We start from the raw sequence: 21,820 nt of genomic DNA, 5'->3' as shown, positions 1-21,820 counted from the left end.
ACACTGTTAAACTGTAACACCGCCCACTTGAGCCATTGGGAAACATGGACATTAACTGGCACATCAGTTGTCCTCTCAGCTATAACTGACAGCAACTGATACATAACTGACAGTAACTGATATATTTCAGTTCTGACAAAATGTTGTCAGAACTGGAAGGGATCATTGTCAGAAGAAAATGGTGAGCTTCTGAGAGGAACTGATGGCAAGGTAGCTATTTAATGTTCATTTCAATTTACCTCATGCGTTAATTTTAAATAATTTTACTCAGTTCAGGTTCCCATTAAAGAAAACCTGAACTGAAAATTAAAAGTCAAAATAAGCATACACAAGTCATACTTACCTCCCATGTAGTCTACTCCTCAACTCCTTTCTCCTCTCCCACGTCCCATTTGTCCACTGTGATCAAGGGAATTCTCCGTCCTCCATTTTGAAAAAATGGCCATTACCCCATAACAGCTCTCTGGTCAGCACACTGTTAAACTGTAACATCGTCCACTTGAGCCATAGGGAAACATGGACATTACCGGGCACATCAGATGACCACTCAGCTAGAACTGACAGCAACTGATATATTTCAGTTCTGACAAAATGTTGTCAGAACTGGAAGGGATTATTGTCAGAAGAAAATGGTGAGCTTCTGAGAGGAACTGATGGCAAGGTAACTATTTAATGTTCATTTGAAGTTACCTCATGTGTTTATTTTAAATCATTTTACTCAGTACAGGTTCCTTTTAAGGTCTCTTTTCCACGGACAGTTGATAGACAGTGAAATGCCTTTCAAACTCTCACAACTGCTTGTTGCTGCCTGGCAACTGCTTGCTGCTGCCTGATAACTGCTCACTGCTGCCTGACAACTGCTTGCTGATCACACAGTTCAACTGTCTGTGGAAAAGAGGCCTAAGTTTAGTTAGAGCCCATTAAGTGGCAAGGTGTTTATTTTATGCACTTTTATGCAATACACTTGGAGTTGGTGAAATATAAAAATTGTTTCATATTGTACTTGCTTGCACCATGCCTGTCCCAGAAGGCAAAACACCCGCTACCTCTCCCCTCGTGTCTCAACACACACAATATTTCATAATTCCATCCTTTTTCTTGTTTATACAAACAATATAAAACAAAGGTTTGTATGTACTGAATACTTATATAAAATGTATTCTCAAAATAGAAACCGTGGCGCCCCAATTAGCTGAGAGTAAGTTGCTGCTGTGTGGGGATGAATCCTAACATCCAGATAGTCAGAAGTATTAAAGTTGCACAGCGCAGATATACTCTTCTTAGCAAATAATGTATCTCTCCACTTCTCCACCTGTGTGCACTCATTGGCCCTGATTCACAAAGCGGTGATAACTCAGTTATCACGCCTAAAAGACTTTAGGCGTGATAAGCCGTGCAAAGCTGAGTTATCACTGATTTGTGCTGCTCTTCGCGCGAAGCTGCCGCGCAAAGTCCCATAGGGCTCAATGGACGCTGCGCGCGAAGCACGGTACACTGCGCGTGCAGCGCGGTGCGCTACGCGCGCAAAACTTTGCGCGCGGGAGATCGCGCGAGTTTCTTCTTATCACGCCTAAACTGAGTTTAGGCGTGATAAAGGGCTTTTCACAGGCGTGCAAACACTTTGCACCGCTTTGTGAATCAAGCCCATTGTGCGAACAAAGCAAACAGGGATGCTTTCAGTAGATTATACAAGTTCATTTATTTCTGGATAAAAGGTAGTACTGCCTTTTATCCAGAAAAAAATGAACTTGTATAAACCATTGAAATCATCCCTGTTTGCTTTGTTCGCACAATGAGTGCACACAGGTGGAGAAGTGGAGAGATACATTATTTGCTAAGAAGAGTATAAAATGTATTCTGTTTGAATACAATCTGACATTCCATTACACACCATACAGTTCTTGGTAAAGATGGTCTGAACTTTCCAACATGAAAAAAAAAACAAACAACTGTTTTAATCGAATTTGGAAAAAAATCGAACAGAAAAATTGTAACGTGACACTGGCCACTTTCAGAGTTGTGAGGGGGTGAATGGTAGTGTTGAAGCTATACTTGAAAGTTGGTATAAGGCCTCTTTCACATTGTGACATTAAAGTCACACATTAGAAAATGTTCTAACGCAGACTAACCCACAGCAATACAAAGTCTTTGCGACATTCACAGTGCACACGTTGCGTTGTGTGTAACGTGTAGCAATATTTAGCCAGTGCTGCATGCTGTGCGTTTAGCAATACATTTGCTGCGTTGTGTGTTGCACATGCTCAGTAATTATTTTTTTTTAAATGTAACACATGCGCCGCTTTTGTTCCATCACTGTGCGATGAAAACGGCGCACCAAACGCAGGGCTAAAGAAGGTACTATAACGTCAAAGTTATAGTCTTTCAATGTGTTGCATTAGAGGCACGTTATGCGACCTTAACGTCGCATCAAACACAACGTCCCACTGTGAAAGAGGCCTACAGGTAGGTCAAGTGTGAGTATTTACAAAATACTGGGGCTAGACTTTTCTCTCAATTTGATTTATCAAAATTGTTCTGGATTTGAAACACCTTATATTAATAATCTATTGTGGTCACTGTAGGAAAGCTGGCATTAATTCAGACAGAAACGCTTCTGAGATAATAGAAGTCAATCTGCACATCTCTACAACTGGTACATTGTAACACAAAGTACATTACTACTTACGGTAAACTTTGAGCTGGTATGTGGCGGCCCTTATAGCAGTTAAGTCTGGAGGCTGTGCAGTCATCGTGTAAATTCCATCATCAATATTTGTCAGGCTGTCCAGTATCAGCGTTCCATTTATAAGCAGTGTGCACCTTCCTTTATATGTACCCACACATTCAGGTTCTCTATCCGCAGCTCGTACTGCAACTACCACGGTTTGATTAAAACTCCATGTGGTTATTGGATTGGTGAATGGAATGGACTCATTTAAAGAAACAGATCCTCCATATACTCCATTTGCTTCAATCACTACTTGAGCAGATACACCACCTGCAGGAAAAGGTAAATGATTATGCATGCCTGTACACATGTAAAAACAACTGAATGGGCTTCATGAAAGTTATATATAAGAGTCTCCTGAAGTATAACCTGCAGTTTTATTGTCCCAAATAAAGAAATGACTGCTGGACATAGTCCCCAGACTCCCCACACACAGATGTTTTGCTTCATATTTACTGTTAAAAGCCAGTGTCCAAATCATTGTACATAAGCAATCTGAGATTAAAGAACACATCCTGACAGAATACTACAACTCCTTTACAAATACAATACAAAGACAGGACTGCCAAGCAAGGTCCAGCCCCCCAGGCTTGGTTTGTGTCTAGGTATGTCATTGTTGGTACTGGCCGCAGTGAAGACTTTACAGATGACTCAGGGGATTTCCTCTGCAAACAGAATATTTATTATTATTTAGTATTTATATAGCCTTGACATCTTCTGCAGCACTGTACATAATATATAGTCATGTCACTAACTGCCTCTCAGAGAGGCTTACAATCTAATCCCGATTATAGTCATATCTATGTCCATCGTAGGAACAATTTTTAAGAGGGATGCCAATAAACTTATCTGTATGTTTTTGGGATGCTGGAGGTAATCGGAGTGCCTGGAGGAAACCCATGCAGTCATGGGGAGATCATACAAACTCCTTGCAGTAGAAACCCAGCCTGAAGTAGATTACAGTATATGTTAGGTATAAACTATAAAGATGCCAAAATCATTATATATTCAAAAGAGTAATAAAGCATTTTACCATATTTCATCGAAAAAAATAAAACTTTTTTTTTTAATCGAAAACATTTTTTGGTCTATTGAAAAGCAAATTTGAACATCTTTAAAATTAATGGGAGGAAAATTTGGGTTAATTTAAAACTGTGTAGAGCTTGTACAGCCTCCAAATACACTTAAAAAGACATGGCAAGACTCCCAAAGCTCTCCATAGTACTGAAAAAGCCAATAAAAGTAAGGGGCCGTTTTATGCTGATGGCAAGGCTATTTCATGGGGTTTACAAGGAAACATGCTAGACTTTGTACAGGCCTCCAAGTACAGGTAAAGAGACCTGTGGTAAAAAAAAATCAAAAAATTAACCAGGTTTCACAGTTCCAAGACACGCACGCACGCACGCACACGCACACACACACACACACACACACACACACACACACACACACACACACACACACACTGGATGCACCCAAAGGTGACTGCTGAATGCGACTGGATAATCCGGACAGAGGATGCAGCTGGGACATTACACTTTAAAGGAACTGGAAGATGTATCTGAAGTCGATAAGTAATGAAAAAAGGACCGAGGCCAATGTATTCAGAAACGTGATTGATATGTGCAAACTCAGCCCAAGGAAGCAGATTAGTCCAGTTATACTGCCTGAAAGAAAGGAAAAAGCACAGGAATTGTTCCAAGTAAGACTTGATTTATTCTGTTTGTTCATTGGACTGAGGGTGATATAACAGAGAGCCATCCAGAAGTGAGATGTAAATTGCACCCCTCTGTTGGACACAATATATCCTGGAAGGTCATGATGTCAAAAAATTCTCATTAAATTTTTTTAGACATTTCTGAAGCAGAAGGCAACAAATTGAGCCATTTTAGAAAATAATCAATAACCACTCATACTATAGTGCGACCACTGGAAGGTGTAGATCAGTGATAACGTCCTTCGATATATGTGTTCAAGGTACTACTGGACTAGACAGAAGGAGCAGAGGACCAGAAGGTGCCTTCCTAGCAATTTTATTCTGGGCATACAAGAGCAGGCATATTTTAACCAGCTCAGGACCATAGGCTTACACCCCCTAGTGGTCAGGCTATTTTTTACAATTTAGTGCCCTGCATTTTTAATAGCTCGCTGCAGAGCCATACAAACTTACAACTTAATACATAAATAGATAATGGATCCCCCCCCCCCCCCCCCCAGTTGGTGGGCTCTGGTCACAGGTGCCATGTTTATTTTTTTATTAACTTATTTGTATTTATTTGTATTTTTTTATTAATATAAATGGCTTTTTTTTTCCTCCCCTCCCTCCCCTTACAGCCAATCACAGCAATCCTCTCTCATAGGCATCAAGCCTCTCCAGCAGAAAACCGAGTTATATGGCTGTCCCCTGTGCAGAACTGCAGTGGATCACAGAACTGTACAATGAAAATAGACGGCGTTTACGGCGTCTAACAGTCTGCTAGCGCCAAACGCCACTGGCAGACTGTTGAGGGAGCAGAGCTCTGTCAATCAAGCGGGGATTATCTCTGCCCAATGCTCTTGGCGCCTTTCGGTGTTAGGTGGTCCTGGGGCTGCCACCTTCCCAATGCCTATCGGCGTTAGGATGTCAGGAAGGGGTTGCAGAAGGCTACTGGTAACTGTGGGATAGTCATTCAAAAGTCTGGTGAATGCCTAGGTGACCCGCCAGCTTAGAATTATGTGCCCAGGACAAGATATGTTGACGTAAGGACTTAGGAACAAGATTCTTACCCTGGGGTACTTGATTGACATGCAGCAGGCACAATCCGAGATGAATCATTGATGTATGTAGGTGCTGATTTAATACAATACAATACAATACAATAACATTTCTATAGCACTTTTCTCCCATAGGACTCAAAGCGCTTAGGCTCTCTCAGATTCATTAATTGGTAGTAGGATGAAGTATTCACACAACAAAAGTTATAATTCTGCAAATGCCAAACTGAACAGGTGGGTTTTCAGTCTGGATTTAAACATGGCCAGGGATGGAGCTGTCCTGATCTGTTGAGGTAGGGAGTTCCAAAACGTAGGGGCAGCATGACAGAAGGCTCTGGGACCAAAAGTTTCCAAGTGGACTCTGGGTGTGACTAGATTATTAGAACCTGTGGATCTGAGAATGCGGGGATTGCTACGCAGCTGCAACATATCTTTCATGTATCCAGGGCCCAGATTATTCAGGGATTTAAAAGTCAGTAGGCCGATCTTGAATAGGACCCTCCATTCTATAGGTAGCCAGTGAAGGGAGTGCAGGACTGGCGTTATGTGGCAGAGACGGGGTTGGTTGGTTAGCAGTCTGGCAGCAGTATTCTGTATCAGCTGTAGGCGGTACAAGACCTTTTTTGGAAGGCCAGTGTAGAGAGCATTGCAGTAGTCCAGTCGGGATGTGATGAAGGCATGGACTAAGGTTGGCAGATCTTCTGGGGGGATGAGGTGCTTGATTTTTGCAATGTTCTTCAGGTGAAAATAGGATGATTTCACCACAGCAGAGATTTGAGTTCTAAAGTTTAAATTCCCATCAATTAGAACTCCCAGGCTACGCACATGATCAGAGCTGCGTAGATCCGTGCCTCCTATTCCCAGTGATGAAGACTGCACGTTAAATTGTTTTGTTATCATGCTTTGCCCTCCAGTCAAAAGGACTTCAGTTTTGTCTGCATTTAGTTTCAGCCAGTTGTCATTCATCCATTGCTGTAGTTCACGTAAGCAGACGTTTATAGTTAGAGTTGGGTCTGTCACACCAGGCTTGAAGGAAAGATATAGTTGGGTGTCATCTGCATAGCAGTGGTATGTCAGGCCATGTTTTTGGATTCGTTTTCCAAGCGGTAACATGTAAATCGTGAAAAGCAGGGGAGAGAGGATTGAGCCCTGGGGCACCCCATACTTAAGTGATAGAGGGGTGGACAGGAAGGGCCCCATAGACACTTTGTGGGTTTTGCCACTCAAGAAGGATTGGAACCACTGAAGAACTATGCCATCAATGCCGCAGTATTCCTGTAGCCTGTTTATCAAGATGTCATGGTCAACTGTATCAAAGGCTGCAGAAAGGTCTAGCAGTATGAGGATCAAGCACTCTCCTCTTTCTCTTGCCATAAGCAGGTGGTTGCATATTTGGATGAGGGCAGGGGCGTAGCAATAGGGGGTGCAGCGGTAGCGACCGCATCGGGGCCCTTGGGCCAGAGGGGCCCCGAAGGGCCCTCCCTCAACTACAGTATTAGCTCTCTATTGGTCCTGTGCTCATAATAATCAATTCTATATATACATTGAGTAGTGGCAAACATTAACAAGTTCTTCTCCATCCCCTTCTTGCACCTCTGACACTGTAGTTGCCATTGGCAGGTTTTGGTGCGCCGTCTCAATTGTTATGTATAGAGTGCCTGGGGGGCCCCATTGTAAAACTTGCATCGGGGCCCACAGCTCCTTAGCTACGCCACTGGATGAGGGCAGTTTCAGTGCTGTGGTGTTTCCTGAAGCCAGACTGGAATGGGTCATAATTGTTGTTTTGTAGGATTTTGGCTTCTAGCTGGAGGTAAACAGCTTTTTTAATTAGCTTGCCAGGAAAGGGGAGTTTAGAGACAGGTCTGAAGCTGGTCATTGCATCTGGGTCCAGGGAGGGTTTTTTGAGGAGAGGCCTGATGATTGCTTCCTTCAGTAAAGCAGGAAATATCCCTGATTGTAAGGAACAACAATTTTGACGAATACTGGTACGAACAGGTCGGGGCAGTTCAACATGAACTGTGTTGGGCCAGGATCCAGGTCAAAGGTAGTTAGGCGGAGGTGAAGGAGGATGATTGATGTGACTTCTTCATCAATTTCTTTGAAGTTTGACCAAGGTGTTACGTTGTCTCTGCTAATGGTCTCCGGCGCTATATTAGGCTCAGATGCTGTAAGTTGGATGGCGGACCTTATAGCGGAGACTTTGTCTGTGAAGAAATGGGCAAATTGGTCACAGAGGTCCTTTGAAGACTCGATATTACGTTTTTGACATGCCGGGTTGCAGAGTTTTTCCACTGTGCGGAACAATTGGGCTGGTTTGTTAACTGCATTTTGCAATCTCTTGTGATAGAAAGGATGTTTTTTTCCCGTGATTATCTTTTGGTAGTTGTTCAAGTGGAGGATTAAAGAGAACCCGAGGTGTGTTTGAAGAATGTTATCAGCATACAGAGGCTGGATCTGCCTATACAGCCCAGTCTCTGTTGCTATCCCAAACCCCACTAATGTCCCCCTGCACTCTGCAATCAGACATAAATCACAGCGGGCTGTGTTGACATCTGTAGTGTCAGTCTCGGCTGCTCCCCCGCCTCCTGCAGAGCTCAGGTCCCTGCCCCCGTCCCTTCCCTCCAATCAGCAGGGAGGGAAGCAATGCAGGTGGGGACTAGTGTTGGGCGAACAGTGTTCGCCACTGTTCGGGTTCTGCAGAACATCACCCTGTTCGGGTGATGTTCGCGTTCGGCCGAACACCTGGTGGTGTTCGGCCAAACTGTTCGGGTTCGCCCGAACGGCTCATTGCCTGGCCGAACAGGGCCCCTGTTCGGCACGAACAGGGCCCTGTTCGCCCGAATACTGGCCCCCTATGGGGTCGCAGGCATAAGGGGGGAGCATGCCCCGATCGCGGGGGGGGGTCGGAAATTCCCCCCACCCCCTCCGCTAGCGCTCCCCCCTCTGCCCGCTTCCCCATTCAAAAGTTAGGAAGTGAAACTGTACCTGTGCGGCCGGTAGTGGGTGACTGGCAGTGGGCGGCACTATGGAGAGACTGAGGAGGAGGAGGAGTCCGGAGAGTGACGCGTTGAGGGAGGCCGGGCAGTGGGCGGATCAGCAGTAGTACGGTACTACTGCTGATCCGCCCACTGCCCTGCCTCCCTCAACGCGTCACTCTCCGGACTCCTCCTCCTCCTCAGTCTCTCCATAGTGCCGCCCACTGCCAGTCACCCACTACCGGCCGCACAGGTACAGTTTCACTTCCTAACTTTTGAATGGGGAAGCGGGCAGAGGGGGGAGCGCTAGCGGAGGGGGTGGGGGGAATTTCCGACCCCCCCCGCGATCGGGGCATGCTCCCCCCTTATGCCTGCGACCCCATAGGGCCCCCAAAAGCGGGATGTTCGGGGAGTTCGGGGTTCGGCCCGAACATGCCGAACATTGCGGCCATGTTCGGCGAACTTTCCCGAACCCGAACATCCAGGTGTTCGCCCAACACTAGTGGGGACTGGAGTTCTGCAGGAGGCAGGGAGAGCAGCAGACTGACACTATAGAGATAAACACAGCCAGCTCTGACAAGCTGCTTGTCAGCAGCGTGGCTGTGATTTATGGAGGGATTGCAGAGTGCAGGGGGACCTTAGGGGGGTTTGGGATAGCAACAGAGGCTGGGCTGTATAGGCAGATCCAGCCTCTGTATGCAGATAACATTCTTCAAACCCACCTCGGGTTCTCTTTAAGGCATGTTTGTCTTCTGGGGACTGAGATTTGCGCCACAGTCTCTCAAGTTTTCAGCCTTGTCTTTTCTGTTCTTTTTGTAATGATCGGTGAAGCACAGAGAGGATCTGATTACCGGTGATCTGCAGTATCACTGGGAATACAGATGTATACCAGATTATACGTGATCTGCAGTATCACCGATAATCCGATATACTAGCTAACCTCTGTTCACCTGAGTAGAGTGTAGTGTTTGGTGTAACAGTAACACTTAGAGGACTAGGCCTTAGTGCAGCAAGGAGTACTGCACAGATTCCTTCTGCAGACCTGAGCTCTCCAAGACGGGAGGAGTCAGACTGACAGTAGGAAGGATTGTCTGAAAGTGACCCTCAGGAGGAGATGTCACTGACAGGATGGGGAACCGCCTCCAAGGGTAAGGTCGGTTCTCGAGGTCGGACAAGCCAGGTCGTACACACACGGACAGACAAAGTACAAGATCATAAAGCAGAGGCGGAGTCTAGGTACAGGCAGAGTTTGGCAACAGGGTATCAGAATATCGAGGTACAAGATCAGGAGGCAGAAACAGAGTCTAAGGACGAGCCGGGGTTCGGCAACAGAGTATCAGAAATATCGAGGTACAAGGTCAGAGTTCAGGAGGATAGTCAGGCAGGCAAAAAGTCATAACAGATAATCACAATCAAACTAGTACTTTAGCTATCAACAGAATCTAGCTAAGTGTAGGATTACAGCTCCAGCTGGTCCCGGCACACTTGCGGATCTGACTACGGATCTGGGTGCTCCCACATATGTGATCACAACGCCAGACAACCAGCAACTGAATAAGCAGCAGAATATATAGTTGCTGGACTCTGCTGCCCCGCCCGAACCATTCAGCCAATCATGAGTCCTGCAGGAATCAGCTGACCTTCCTGATCAGCTGACACTTCCTCTGCAGGTATAAAGGTCCTGAATTCAGGCCCGCGCGAGCATAGCTCTCCATCTGCCTAGATGCACTAACAGACCCAGCCACACCAAGCACATGCTGCTGCATGCAAACAGCCGCTTTGCTGTCAGGACATGCGGCGGCTTCTCCGCGTTCCACCACACAACCAAACGCGTGCAAACCGCCGCGTAGGACGCGGAGTCAGCCGCTAAACCACTGTGCATGATGGTGTGGAGTAAGATATTTGGTGCACAGAGGAGCAATGGTCTCAAAGGTGGAGGGCACACATTTGTTGTATTTAAACACCAGAGTATCAGGGTCCAAGCTGGAGTCAGTCAATTCATCAAAGCTAAGGTTATCTCGGATGTGTTGAGGTGTTAGCCCTTTTAAGCGGCGGTATTTTATTTGATTCTTGACCTGGTGTTTGACAGCTGGTATTGAGAGGGAGAAGTGGATAGTGTGATGGTCTGACCAGGCAACAGGATTCATTTCCACATTGGCTATTGACAGCCCAGTATGGAATATAAGGTCCAGAGTGTGACCTTTCCTGTGAGTAGCAGAGCTGATTGATTGGAGGAAGCCCAGTTCATGTAAGGCACGAGGTAGCTCTATTCCAAATTATGAAGAGGAGTCATCCACCCATGTATTGAAATCTCCAAGAACAATCCATCTGGGGTGTTCCAGTGTTAGGTTGCATAGGAGGTCTACAAGTTCCTTAAGGAAGTCTGAGCGTTTTTCTGGTGGGCGGTAGATCAGCAACATGTTAATGTTTTTCTCAGCTGAAAATTGCACCCCCAAGCATTCAAACGAGTTGGTAGGTCCTACAGTAAGTGGTCTGATTTTCAAAACTGATCTAAAGCAAAGAGCAACCCCTCCACCCCTGCGTTCTTTCCTGTTGCAGTAGATCACAGAATAGTTTGTTGGCACGGCGGCTTCCAGGGTGAGGCCAACTGGTTCAGAAAGCCAGGTTTAAGTCAGGCAGGCCAGATCAGAAGACTATTAGATCATGTATGATTGCTGTTTTGTTGTTTATTGATCTGACGTCGCAGAGGACAGCCTTGATGGGGCTACCCTGGGAGCTAGGGTCTGAGATTGAGGGCTCCAGGACAGAACAGTTTCCAGATGTGCTGTCATCTCTGCTGGATTGTGCTGGAGCTATTAGGGTTGTTGCCTGGGTGTACTCTGTAGATTTTGTCACAGAGTTATTTTGGTTCTGCAGTGAAGAACGTCTTTTCCCACGTCCTCTGGATCCTCTTGTTGTATTTCTGAAGATTCCAACAGACTTAAGTAGAATTATTGTTGATTTGTCAACTGGATAAATATTTCTTGGTTGGTATACAGCTAGAAGTCTCTCTGCTGAATATTGATGTTTACACATTAGGATGGACAAGAGACAGCCCAGGCAGAGGCGTAGCTAGGGTTTTCAGCGCCCGGGGACAAAAAAAGATTTTGCGCCCCCTATTTCCCAGTCCAGCGCCGTACAAAAAAAATGGCCCTGGCCACGTATCAGAATTTGGGTGTGGTCATGGGTGGAGCTATGACTATGGCAAGGATTAGATTGTGAGCTCCTCTGAGGACAGTCAGTGACATGACTATGTACTCTGTAAAGTGCTTGCAGGAGAGATCCGTGCTATATAAATACTAATTATAGTATGGTAGGACATCAGACTAAAGGGGCCCATACACCTAACGATTTTCCCGCCGATATACAGCCGTTTCGATCACAGTGATCAAACCGGCTGTGAAATCGCCGCGCACACCGCTGACAGAACGATCAATTTCCGTCCGAAATCGATTGTTCCCGTTGACCCATCTGTGCGGAAGATTTTTCTCAGTCGTCGGCGGGTCGGGAGTGCGTCGTTAGCGACGTTCGAATGCCCGATGACCGACGCAATACAGCGGGTAATACATTACCTGCTCCAGCCGGCGCAAGTCCCCTGGTCTTCTTCTCCGCTTCGGGCTCCAGAGCTACACAGAACTTCCTGTCCCAGCAGGAAGTTTAAACAGTAGAGTGCCCTCTACTGTTTAAACTTCCCCTGGACAGGAAGTTCAGTAGCAGGAGCCGGAGCGGAGAAGAAGAAGACAGCGGTGACAGGAGACTCACGCCGGCCAGAGCAGGTAATGTATGCGGGCGGGCGGCAGCAGCAGCTCCACAGATTGTGATCGGTTTCAGGCTGATATCGATTCACAATCTGTTTGCAGTAAAGGTGGCCATACGATCCCTCTCTGATCAGATTCGATCAGAGAGGGATCTATCTGTTGGTCGGATCTGATGGCAAATCGACCAGTGTATGGCCACCTTAAGACTTTGACAGGTATTAGATTCTGAATTCTTTGAGGACAGTCAGTGACATGGCTATGTACTCTGTAAAGTGCTACAGAAGATGTCAGTGCTATATAAATACATAATAATAATATGGTAGGACATTACACTATGACTATGGTAGGATTAGATTGTGAGCTCCTCTGAGGACAGTAGTCAGTGACATGACGATGTACTCTGTGTAAAGTGCTGCAGAAGATGTCAGTGCTATATAAATACATAATAATAATATGGTAGGACATTAGACTATGACTATGGTAGGTTTAGATCATGAGCTCCTCTGAGGACAGTCAGTGACATGACTATGGACTATGTACTGTGTACAGTGCTGCAGAAGATGGTAGTGCTATGTAAATACTTAATAATAATATGGCAGGACATTAGACTATGACTATGGTAGGATTAGAGTGTGAGCTCCTCCGAGGGACAGTCAGTGACATGACCATGTACTCCGTAAAGTGCTGCAGAAGATATCATTACTGTATAAATACATAAAAATAATATGGTAGGACATTAGACTAGGAGTATGGTAGTATTAGAGCTCCGTGAGAACACATGGCGACATTACTGGGTACTCTGTAAAGTGCTTCAGAAGATGTTGGTGCTATATAAATATGTAATAATGATATAGGGGGGCAGGGCTGGATTTACAAGTTAAGAGTCTATAGGCACAAATGTACTGGCGCCCAAAACCCTGACCCTTAACACAGGCCACACCCCCAATATTCTGAACTCTAATTACTGCATCATGTCACTAACGGTCAAGATGCCATTAGAGAGTGATTAGAGTGTAAGATCCAAAGGACAGTTAGTGACATGACACAGGGATTAGAGTTCAGAATATTTATTTTAAGGATTAGGGTGTAAGCTCCTGAGGTCAGCGATATCAGCCAGGGATTAGACTCTAAGATCATGAGGTCAGTGATGCAAGGCAGGGATAGAGGACAGCACAGTGAAGGATGAGGACAGAGCAGTGACGCTGGGGGATGAGAAGGAGAGAGCAGTGATGCTGGGGGATGAGAAGGAGAGAGCAGTGACGCTGGGGGATGAGAAGGAGAGAGCAGTGACGCTGGGGGATGAGAAGGAGAGAGCAGGGACGCTGGCAGATGAGGAGAAAGCAGTGACGCTGGGGGATGAGAAGGAGAGAGCAGTGACGTTGGCGGATGAGGAGGAGAGAGCAGTAACGCTGGCGGATGAGGAGGAGAGAGCAGTGATGCTGGCAGATGAGGAGGATAGAGCAGTGACACAAGGGGATGAGGAGGAAAGAGCAGTGACTCTGGAGGATGAGGAGGAGAGAGCAGTGACACTGCGGATGAGAGGGAGAGAGCAGAGAAGCAGGGGATGAGAGGGAGAGAGCAGTGACGCTGGCGGATGAGAGGGAGAGAGCAGTGACGCTGGGGGATGAGAAGGAGAGAGCAGTGACGCTGGCAGATGAGGAGGAGAGAGCAGTGACGCTGGCAGATGAGGAGAGAGCAGTGATGCTGGCGGATGAGGAGGATAGAGCAGTGACACTAGGGGACACTAGGGGATGAGGAGGAGAGAGCAGTGACTCTGGAGGATGAGGAGGATAGAGCAGTGACACTGCGGATGAGAGGGAGAGAGCAGAGAAGCAGGGGATGAGGAGGAGAGAGCAGTGACGCTGGCGTATGAGGAGGAGAGAGCAGTGACACTGCGGATGAGAGGGAGAGAGCAGAGAAGCTGGGGGATGAGAAGGAGAGAGCAGTGATGCTGGGGGATGAGAAGGAGAGAGCAGTGACGCTGGGGGATGAGAAGGAGAGAGCAGTGACGCTGGGGGATGAGAAGGAGAGAGCAGTGACGCTGGCAGATGAGGAGAGAGCAGTGACGCTGGGGGATGAGAAGGAGAGAGCAGTGACGTTGGCAGATGAGGAGGAGAGAGCAGTAACGCTGGCGGATGAGGAGGAGAGAGCAGTGATGCTGGCAGATGAGGAGGATAGAGCAGTGACACAAGGGGATGAGGAGGAAAGAGCAGTGACTCTGGAGGATGAGGAGGAGAGAGCAGTGACACTGCGGATGAGAGGGAGAGAGCAGAGAAGCAGGGGATGAGAGGGAGAGAGCAGTGACGCTGGCGGATGAGAGGGAGAGAGCAGTGACGCTGGGGGATGAGAAGGAGAGAGCAGTGACGCTGGCAGATGAGGAGGAGAGAGCAGTGACGCTGGCGGATGAGGAGAGAGCAGTGATGCTGGCGGATGAGGAGGATAGAGCAGTGACACTAGGGGATGAGGAGGAGAGAGCAGTGACTCTGGAGGATGAGGAGGATAGAGCAGTGACACTGCGGATGAGAGGGAGAGAGCAGAGAAGCAGGGGATGAGGAGGAGAGAGCAGTGACGCTGGCGGATGAGGAGGAGAGAGCAGTGACACTGCGGATGAGAGGGAGAGAGCAGAGAAGCAGGGGATGAGGAGGAGAGAGCAGTGATGCTGGCGGATGAGAGGGAGAGAGCAGAGAAGCAGGGGATGAGGAGGAGAGAGCAGTGACGCTGGTGGATGAGGAGGATAGAGCAGTGATGCTGGCGGATGAGGAGGAGAAAGCAGCGACGCTGGCAGATAAGGAGGAGAGAGCAGTGACGCTGGCGGATGAGGAGGAGAGAGCAGTGATGCTGGCAGATGAGGAGGATAGAGCAGTGACACAAGGGGATGAGGAGGAAAGAGCAGTGACTCTGGAGGATGAGGAGGAGAGAGCAGTGACACTGCGGATGAGAGGGAGAGAGCAGAGAAGCAGGGGATGAGAGGGAGAGAGCAGTGACGCTGGCGGATGAGAGGGAGAGAGCAGTGACGCTGGGGGATGAGAAGGAGAGAGCAGTGACGCTGGCAGATGAGGAGGAGAGAGCAGTGACGCTGGCGGATGAGGAGGAGAGAGCAGTGACGCTGGCGGATGAGGAGGAGAGAGCAGTGACGCTGGCGGATGAGGAGGAGAGAGCAGTGACGCTGGCAGATGAGGAGGAGAGAGCAGTGACGCTGGCGGATGAGGAGGAGAGAGCAGTGACACTGGCGGATGAAGAGACAGCATTGACGCTGGTGGATGAGAAGAGAGCAGTGATGCTGGCAGATGAGGAGGAGAGAGCAGTGACGCTGGCGGATCAGGAGAGAGCAATGAAGCTGGCAGATGAGAAGAGAGCAGTGACGCTGGTGGATGAGGAGGAGATAGCAATGAAGATGACAGATGAGGAGGAGATAGCAGTGAAGATGGTGGATGAGGAGGACAGAGCAGGGAAGCTGGCGGATGAGGAGGACAGAGCAGTGAAGGATGAGGACAGAGCAGTGAAGCAGAAGCCTGAGGATGGAGCATTGGAGGATGAGAGGGCAGTGAAGCAGGATAAGGCTAGAGCAGTGAAGCAGGAAGAGGAGAACAGAGCAGTGAAGCAGAAGGATGAAGACAGAGCAGTGAAGCAGAAGGATGAAGACAGAGCAGTGAAGCAGAAGGATGAGGAGGACAGCGCAGTGAATCAGAAGCATGAGGATGGAGCATTGGAGGATGAGGAGGAGAGGGCAGTAAAACAGAAGGATAAGGCTAGAGCAGTGAAGCAGGAAGAGGAGAACAGAGCAGTGAAGCAGAAGGATGAAGACAGAGCAGTGAAGCAGGATGAGGACAGAGCAGTGAAGCAGAAGGATGAGGACAGAGCAGTGAAGCAGGAAGATGAGGAGGACAGAGCAGTGAAGCAGAAGGATGAGGATAGAGCAGTGAAGTGGGAAAATGAGGACCAAATGGTCAAGGATGAAGATGATGTGGTGGAAAAAGCAGTGAAGGATGATGAGGAGAGATCACCTGGAAGTTGTGACTGTGCTGTTGCTCGGTGACCTCTCCTGTCAGGGGCTGCAGCAGGGCTGGGCAGGGGGTTGCACTCCTCCTCGTACATCTCCAGAATCTCCGTGGTGTTCCTGTGACATGTGGGTGGGCCGGGCATTGCAGCATGGGCCAGTTTTCAGGAAGCAGGCAGTTTTAACATGCCTCTTCCACCGAGACAGGCTGCGGGGGCGGGGTTTCCAGCGAGGCGAGGAGAATACAGCACATGCCCCCCACCTCTTTGAATTCTTCTGGTCCGGATCATTCTTTCTTTTCCTGGGAGGGTGAAGGAGCTTTTACATACATATTACTTGTCTCTGCAGAGACAAGTTGGATTTGGCTGATGGCTCCGCTCGGCACTCTAACTTACTCCCGCAGTCCCGCTCCACAGTAGCACCTGTCCCTGGCCTGCCTCGTCGGCTCCTCCTCACACCCGGCATCAAATGGATGGGGCTATTAGGAAAATTATTTTTTTCCTTTGTACCCACTATTCCTTTTAACATAGGTAGCAATTTTGGTGTCAATAGCATGTGTGGGTGCTTTGCTATTAACCTCCAAAGTTGGCACAAAATTATGCGAAATTTCACAAAAAAAATTCAGCAAATTTTTATGCAAAATTACGAATGACTACGAAATCAATTTAGTTTTCAAATCGTAATTACGTATAGGCGTAATTGTGAAAATGTATAAAAAATTTTGCAAAATCGTAATTTTGCTGATTACGATCATCACTGGCTGGGTGCACAAATAGCAGAAACGCTAGCGTTGCATAAAAGGCTGCGTTTTTGCCACTAATGGAAGTCTATGGGCCGCAGGAAAAAACACATATAAAAATGATTACTGTATGCGTTTTCCATGCGTTTTCAAACCTGCATTTTTAAAAACGCTGGTTTTGATGTATATTATGCAGGAAAGCTGCCAAAGCGCACATAATGAAAGTCAATGGGAACGCAATGGTATGCGTTTTTCATGCGTTTTTATATGCGTTTTTTCCAATATATATATTTTTTTCTGTATTTTTGTTTCCTGTTGTTCGTAAATTTTGCATTACGAATACTATGCGAAAATGCGAATTTTGATGCGAAATTTCGCACATGTGAAATTTCGGCCGATCACTGCACCCAGCGTGAATGTTGTTCATTATGCTAGTAATACCAACCACTAAGCACCTTGCTGCCCTACTTAAATGTTGTTCATTATGCTAGTAAAAACGCATACAAAACGCATATGCATTTTGTACATGCAAACCGCAAACACATTAAAACACGCAAAACGCATGAAAAACGCATCGCAAATGCAGCAAAAATGTAGAAAAAGACACCAAAAAACGCACTCAACATTAACATACAACATGACCTAAAACGCAGCCTTTCACGGCACGCTATGTCATATGTGAACCCAGCACAGTGGTGTAGTGGTTAGCGCTCTCACCTTGCAGTGTTGGGTCCCCGGTTCAAATCCCAGCCAGGTCAACATCTGCAAGGAGTTTGTATGTTCTCCTGGTGTCTGTGTGGGTTTCCTCCAGGCACTCTGGTATCCTCCCACATCCCCAAAAAACATACGGATAAGTTAATTAGCTTCCCCCTAAATTGGCCCTAGACTGCGATATTTATACTACACGATACATACATAGACATTATGACCATGCTACATTTACATTTCTAGAAGTGTTGTAAAGAAATATTCTGCACAATACTTGCAGGTAACAGTTGGAAGCAAATGTTAAAATAACCATAATGACTGATCATCGCTCTCAAAAAGAATACATGCAGAAGATATCAGAGAGACCTCATGAGTTCAATGAAGAGGGATGGTTATCAGAGATCTGCATTTCATTAGCAGTAATATCTCATTGCCAAAGACAGGACAATACTCGTAAAGTGAAGTCATAGCCAGATACTGACCACATCTTCAGTGTCACGCTGTCAAAATGGTGAATGTACTCAAAGGAGTGCTTGTAGAACAGTGATGGCTAACCTTGGCACTCCAGCTGTGACAAAACTACAAATCCCATCATGCCTCTGCCTCCCTGAGTTATGCTTAGAGCTGTCAGTGTATTGCAATGTCTCATGGGACTTGTAGTTCCGCCACAGCAGGAGTGCCAAGGTTAGCCATCACTGTTGTAGAGTGTGACCAATGAAGCAGTTCCTTCTATATTTGGATGAAACAAATGCCTTAGGAACAAAGTTCATTATCCAGGACCTGGACGAGAGGACACGTTTTCATTTTAGCTGAACTTGTTGCTGTCCTCCAAGAGAAGGTTGGAGAATTGACGGATCCGAACTCATTTCCAATTACACAAAAGTAAAATCCTGAATTCTTAGAATAGCTGGTGTTGGACGAACAGACTGTGGAAGCCATTATGGCTATTTTAACATTTGCTTCCTTCAAGTATTGTGCGGAATATTTCTTTACAACACTTCTAGAGATGTAAATGTATTTATCGGTTATCTTGTTTAAAAAACATTTAGGCCCCGTTCACACTGCATGCGTTTCCAGCCGCGTTTTGGAAATGCGTGCAGGTGTCCGACACGCACGACATCAGACATTGCATAGAGTGCAATGTCTGATGCTCACACTGCATGCGTTCCGGACCTGTGCGGTCCGGGAATGCATGCTGCACGCATTGTAAAAACGCGTGGCTGTCCCATTCACTTTTCAGTGATGGGATCAGCCACGCAACGCACACAAACGCGGATGGCGTGCGTTCGTACGCATTGCGTTCCGCACGCATGGCCATCCGCGTTTGTGATGTGAATGGGGCCTTATATGACTATGGTAGGCATTAGATTGTGAGCCCCTCTGAGGGGCAGTTAAGTGACAAGACAATATACTCTGTACAGCTGCATAATACATTCGCCGTTATATATAATTCCTTAAATAAATAATAAATGTAAAAATGATTAATCTAGTACATTACCTAGATTAGGAAGGAGCAGAAAAAAGCAGACCAGCAGCTGCGCTAATTCCATCTCTGCTCTGCATTCTAGTCTTCAAAGTATAACCCAAGTTTCTGTTGCATACATTGTCAATTATTCATTAACTTAGATAACGCAACACAACTAACTGTGCTGAATTAGAAGTAGTACATTACCATCTAGTGGTAGAAACAAGAACTGCAACAATATTAAAACGTAAGTAGGTACACAGTAGGCCCAGAGCCCGCCAGCATTCGTACAGTTTTTTTTTTTCAATTGCTTAAGCGCAATTTTAAAAACATTGCTCATTTTTCAAAATACTTCACACAATTTACACAACACCACACACAAGTAGCACAACACCTCAGATTATTTGCAAAATGGACCACATTAGTCAAAACTGTACAATTTATTTTCTTGTCATAAAATAAACATGTCATCATATGGCCAGATTTTGTTTAAATTAGTTAAACACTCCAGTGTTTAACCTAAAACACTCTTAGCATTTGCACCCCCTTCCACCAAACTGACCCAGTGTGCAGTGAAGGATAGATAGCGGCCTGTCCCGAACCGGCTGCTTCATGAGTCCATTTTCACATGGACGCGCGCACCCACCGCATGGTCAAGCCCACGTTCCACGTTGGCCTTTACAAAACCGTGCAAAGTAGTGCCAGCTGACCACAAAAGAGTCACTCCGCAGGGTCTGGTGGTGGTGGCGTTTTAGGCTTGCACGAGAAGCTGAGAAGAGAGCAGAGGAGACCACTGAGGAGGACTGGCTGCCTGAACAGGCCTCAGTGTCAGCAGGAGTGGCAACGGGGGTTATGGTGCTCTGACCTCTGCAAGGGCCAGCGCCAGCTTCCTTCAGCCTCTTGAATTCCAAATGCTCCGTTTGGTGTTTATTGGCCAGATGGTCGATGAAGCTGGAGGTGCCATAAGTGGAGGGGTTAGACCAGGCATGGGCAAACTTGGCCCTCCAGCTGTTGAGGAACTACAAGTCCCACAATGCATTGCAGGAGTCTGACAGCCACAGTCATGACTCATAAAGGCAAATGCATTGTGGGATTTGTAGTTCCTTAACAGCTGGAGGGCCAAGTTTGCTCATGCCTGGGTTAGACCCTCTGCTCAGCTTCACATGGCATACATTGCAAGTGATAACAGCAAGGAGAACGCCAGTGCATACCACTAAGGCTGCATCTGAAATGACCACCAGCTCAGTGTGCAGCACCTATATAGACTTTCTGCACACTTCGCATTCAATTCAGATGCAAATCATATGCAAATCTGCTACTACTTATCATGCAAACAGGAAACTCAGGAGGAGGGGCTGGGAGCAGCTAACCTGACAGTTACATAGTTACAAAGTTAAGAAAAGGTGGGGGGGGGAAAGGCTGCGCATCCCTAAACACATGCTGCGATTGAATGGTTAATCGCACAGGCATAGACCGCCTCTGCCAGACTGAAAAATGCATGCCCTGCATCCAAGACAAGTGCTAACATTTATTAAACTAGAAGGTACTTTAGCTTCCAATATGGTTTGCATGCAAAGTATATTATACTAGACACTTGCGCCACGGTGAGGCAGACCTCCGGGCAAGTGACCTAACCTGAATTTAAAACCTCGGGAGCAGCTATGCAAAAAAAAATGTGTAACTTACGTTTGGTAGAACAGCGAGGAGAACGCCAGCGCATAACACTAAGGCTGCATCTGAAATGACCACCAGCTCAGTGTGTAGCACCTATATAGACTTTCTGCACACTTCGCATTCAATTCAGATGCAAATCATATGCAAATCTGCTACTACTTATCATGCAAACAGGAAACTCAGGAGGAGGGGCTGGGAGCAGCTAACCTGACAGTTACATAGTCTATATAGGTGCTACACACTAGCGCTTCCGTGCGCTTCCTTGATCCTTACTTGATCCGGAGTTAAACGTCTGACGTCGTAAGGATCAAGGAAGCGCACGGACCGGCCGGTCAAGCGAGAGGCGCACGGAAGTAAACCCTGCGACTGGACGAGGAGGCGGAACGGGGGAGCGTGGGCTTGATAGAGGCACACTCGGGAGCCAGACGGATGGGCATTGGCAGTCATCTGTATAATGATATGCGCAGAGTGCTTCTGAAAGCGTAAGTGAGATTCTGTTATTGCGCACAGAGGCATTCTCAACAGTGTTACGCTATATGCGTCTTTTTTTCTCTTTTATGTTTTTATGAGTGATTTTAACAGTGAGAATAAAGCAAAGTCCCTGTAAGAGGCTTTTTTGCACACTTCTGAGAATCGGGCTGTTGATTGGATTGACAGAAAGTGCAGTTTCTACCTATGCAAAGAGGTGGGCTACATCTGGTTAGTGTTGGGCGAACATCTAGATGTTCGGGTTCGGGCCGAACAGGCCGAACATGGCCGCGATGTTCGGGTGTTCGACCCGAACTCCGAACATAATGGAAGTCAATGGGGACCCGAACTTTTGTGGTTTGTAAAGCCTCCTTACATGCCACATACCCCAAATTTACAGGGTATGTGCACCTTGGGAGTGGGTACAAGAGGAAAAAAAAATTAGCAAAAAGAGCTTATAGTTTTTGAGAAAATCGATTTTAAAGTTTCAAAGGGAAAACTGTCTTTTAAATGCGGGAAATGTCTGTTTTCTTTGCACAGGTAACATGTTTTTT

At 46.8% G+C, this 21,820-nt stretch overlaps 1 protein-coding gene and 1 pseudogene across 1 annotated transcript in view; one reads left to right on the top strand and one right to left on the bottom strand.

The window, feature by feature from the left end:
• Window positions 1-19,209, bottom strand: part of LOC137522896 (carcinoembryonic antigen-related cell adhesion molecule 1-like) — a 340,663-nt gene extending 321,454 nt beyond the window's left edge. Inside the window, exons 1-2 of the mRNA XM_068243031.1 lie at window positions 19,158-19,209; window positions 2,687-2,998 (exon numbers count right to left, since the gene is read on the bottom strand). Coding sequence (XP_068099132.1) covers window positions 2,687-2,998; window positions 19,158-19,209 — 364 coding nt within the window. The remainder of the gene's footprint in view (window positions 1-2,686; window positions 2,999-19,157) is intronic.
• On the top strand, window positions 18,168-18,545 carry LOC137522895 (general transcription factor IIH subunit 5-like; annotated as a pseudogene).
• Window positions 19,210-21,820: the final 2,611 nt, after the last annotated feature.

Source organism: Hyperolius riggenbachi, chromosome 6, assembly GCF_040937935.1.
Source record: "Hyperolius riggenbachi isolate aHypRig1 chromosome 6, aHypRig1.pri, whole genome shotgun sequence".
NCBI lineage: Eukaryota > Metazoa > Chordata > Amphibia > Anura > Hyperoliidae > Hyperolius > Hyperolius riggenbachi.
The sequence above is the reverse complement of the archived record's forward strand: the minus strand, read 5'-3'. Positions and strand labels throughout refer to the sequence as shown.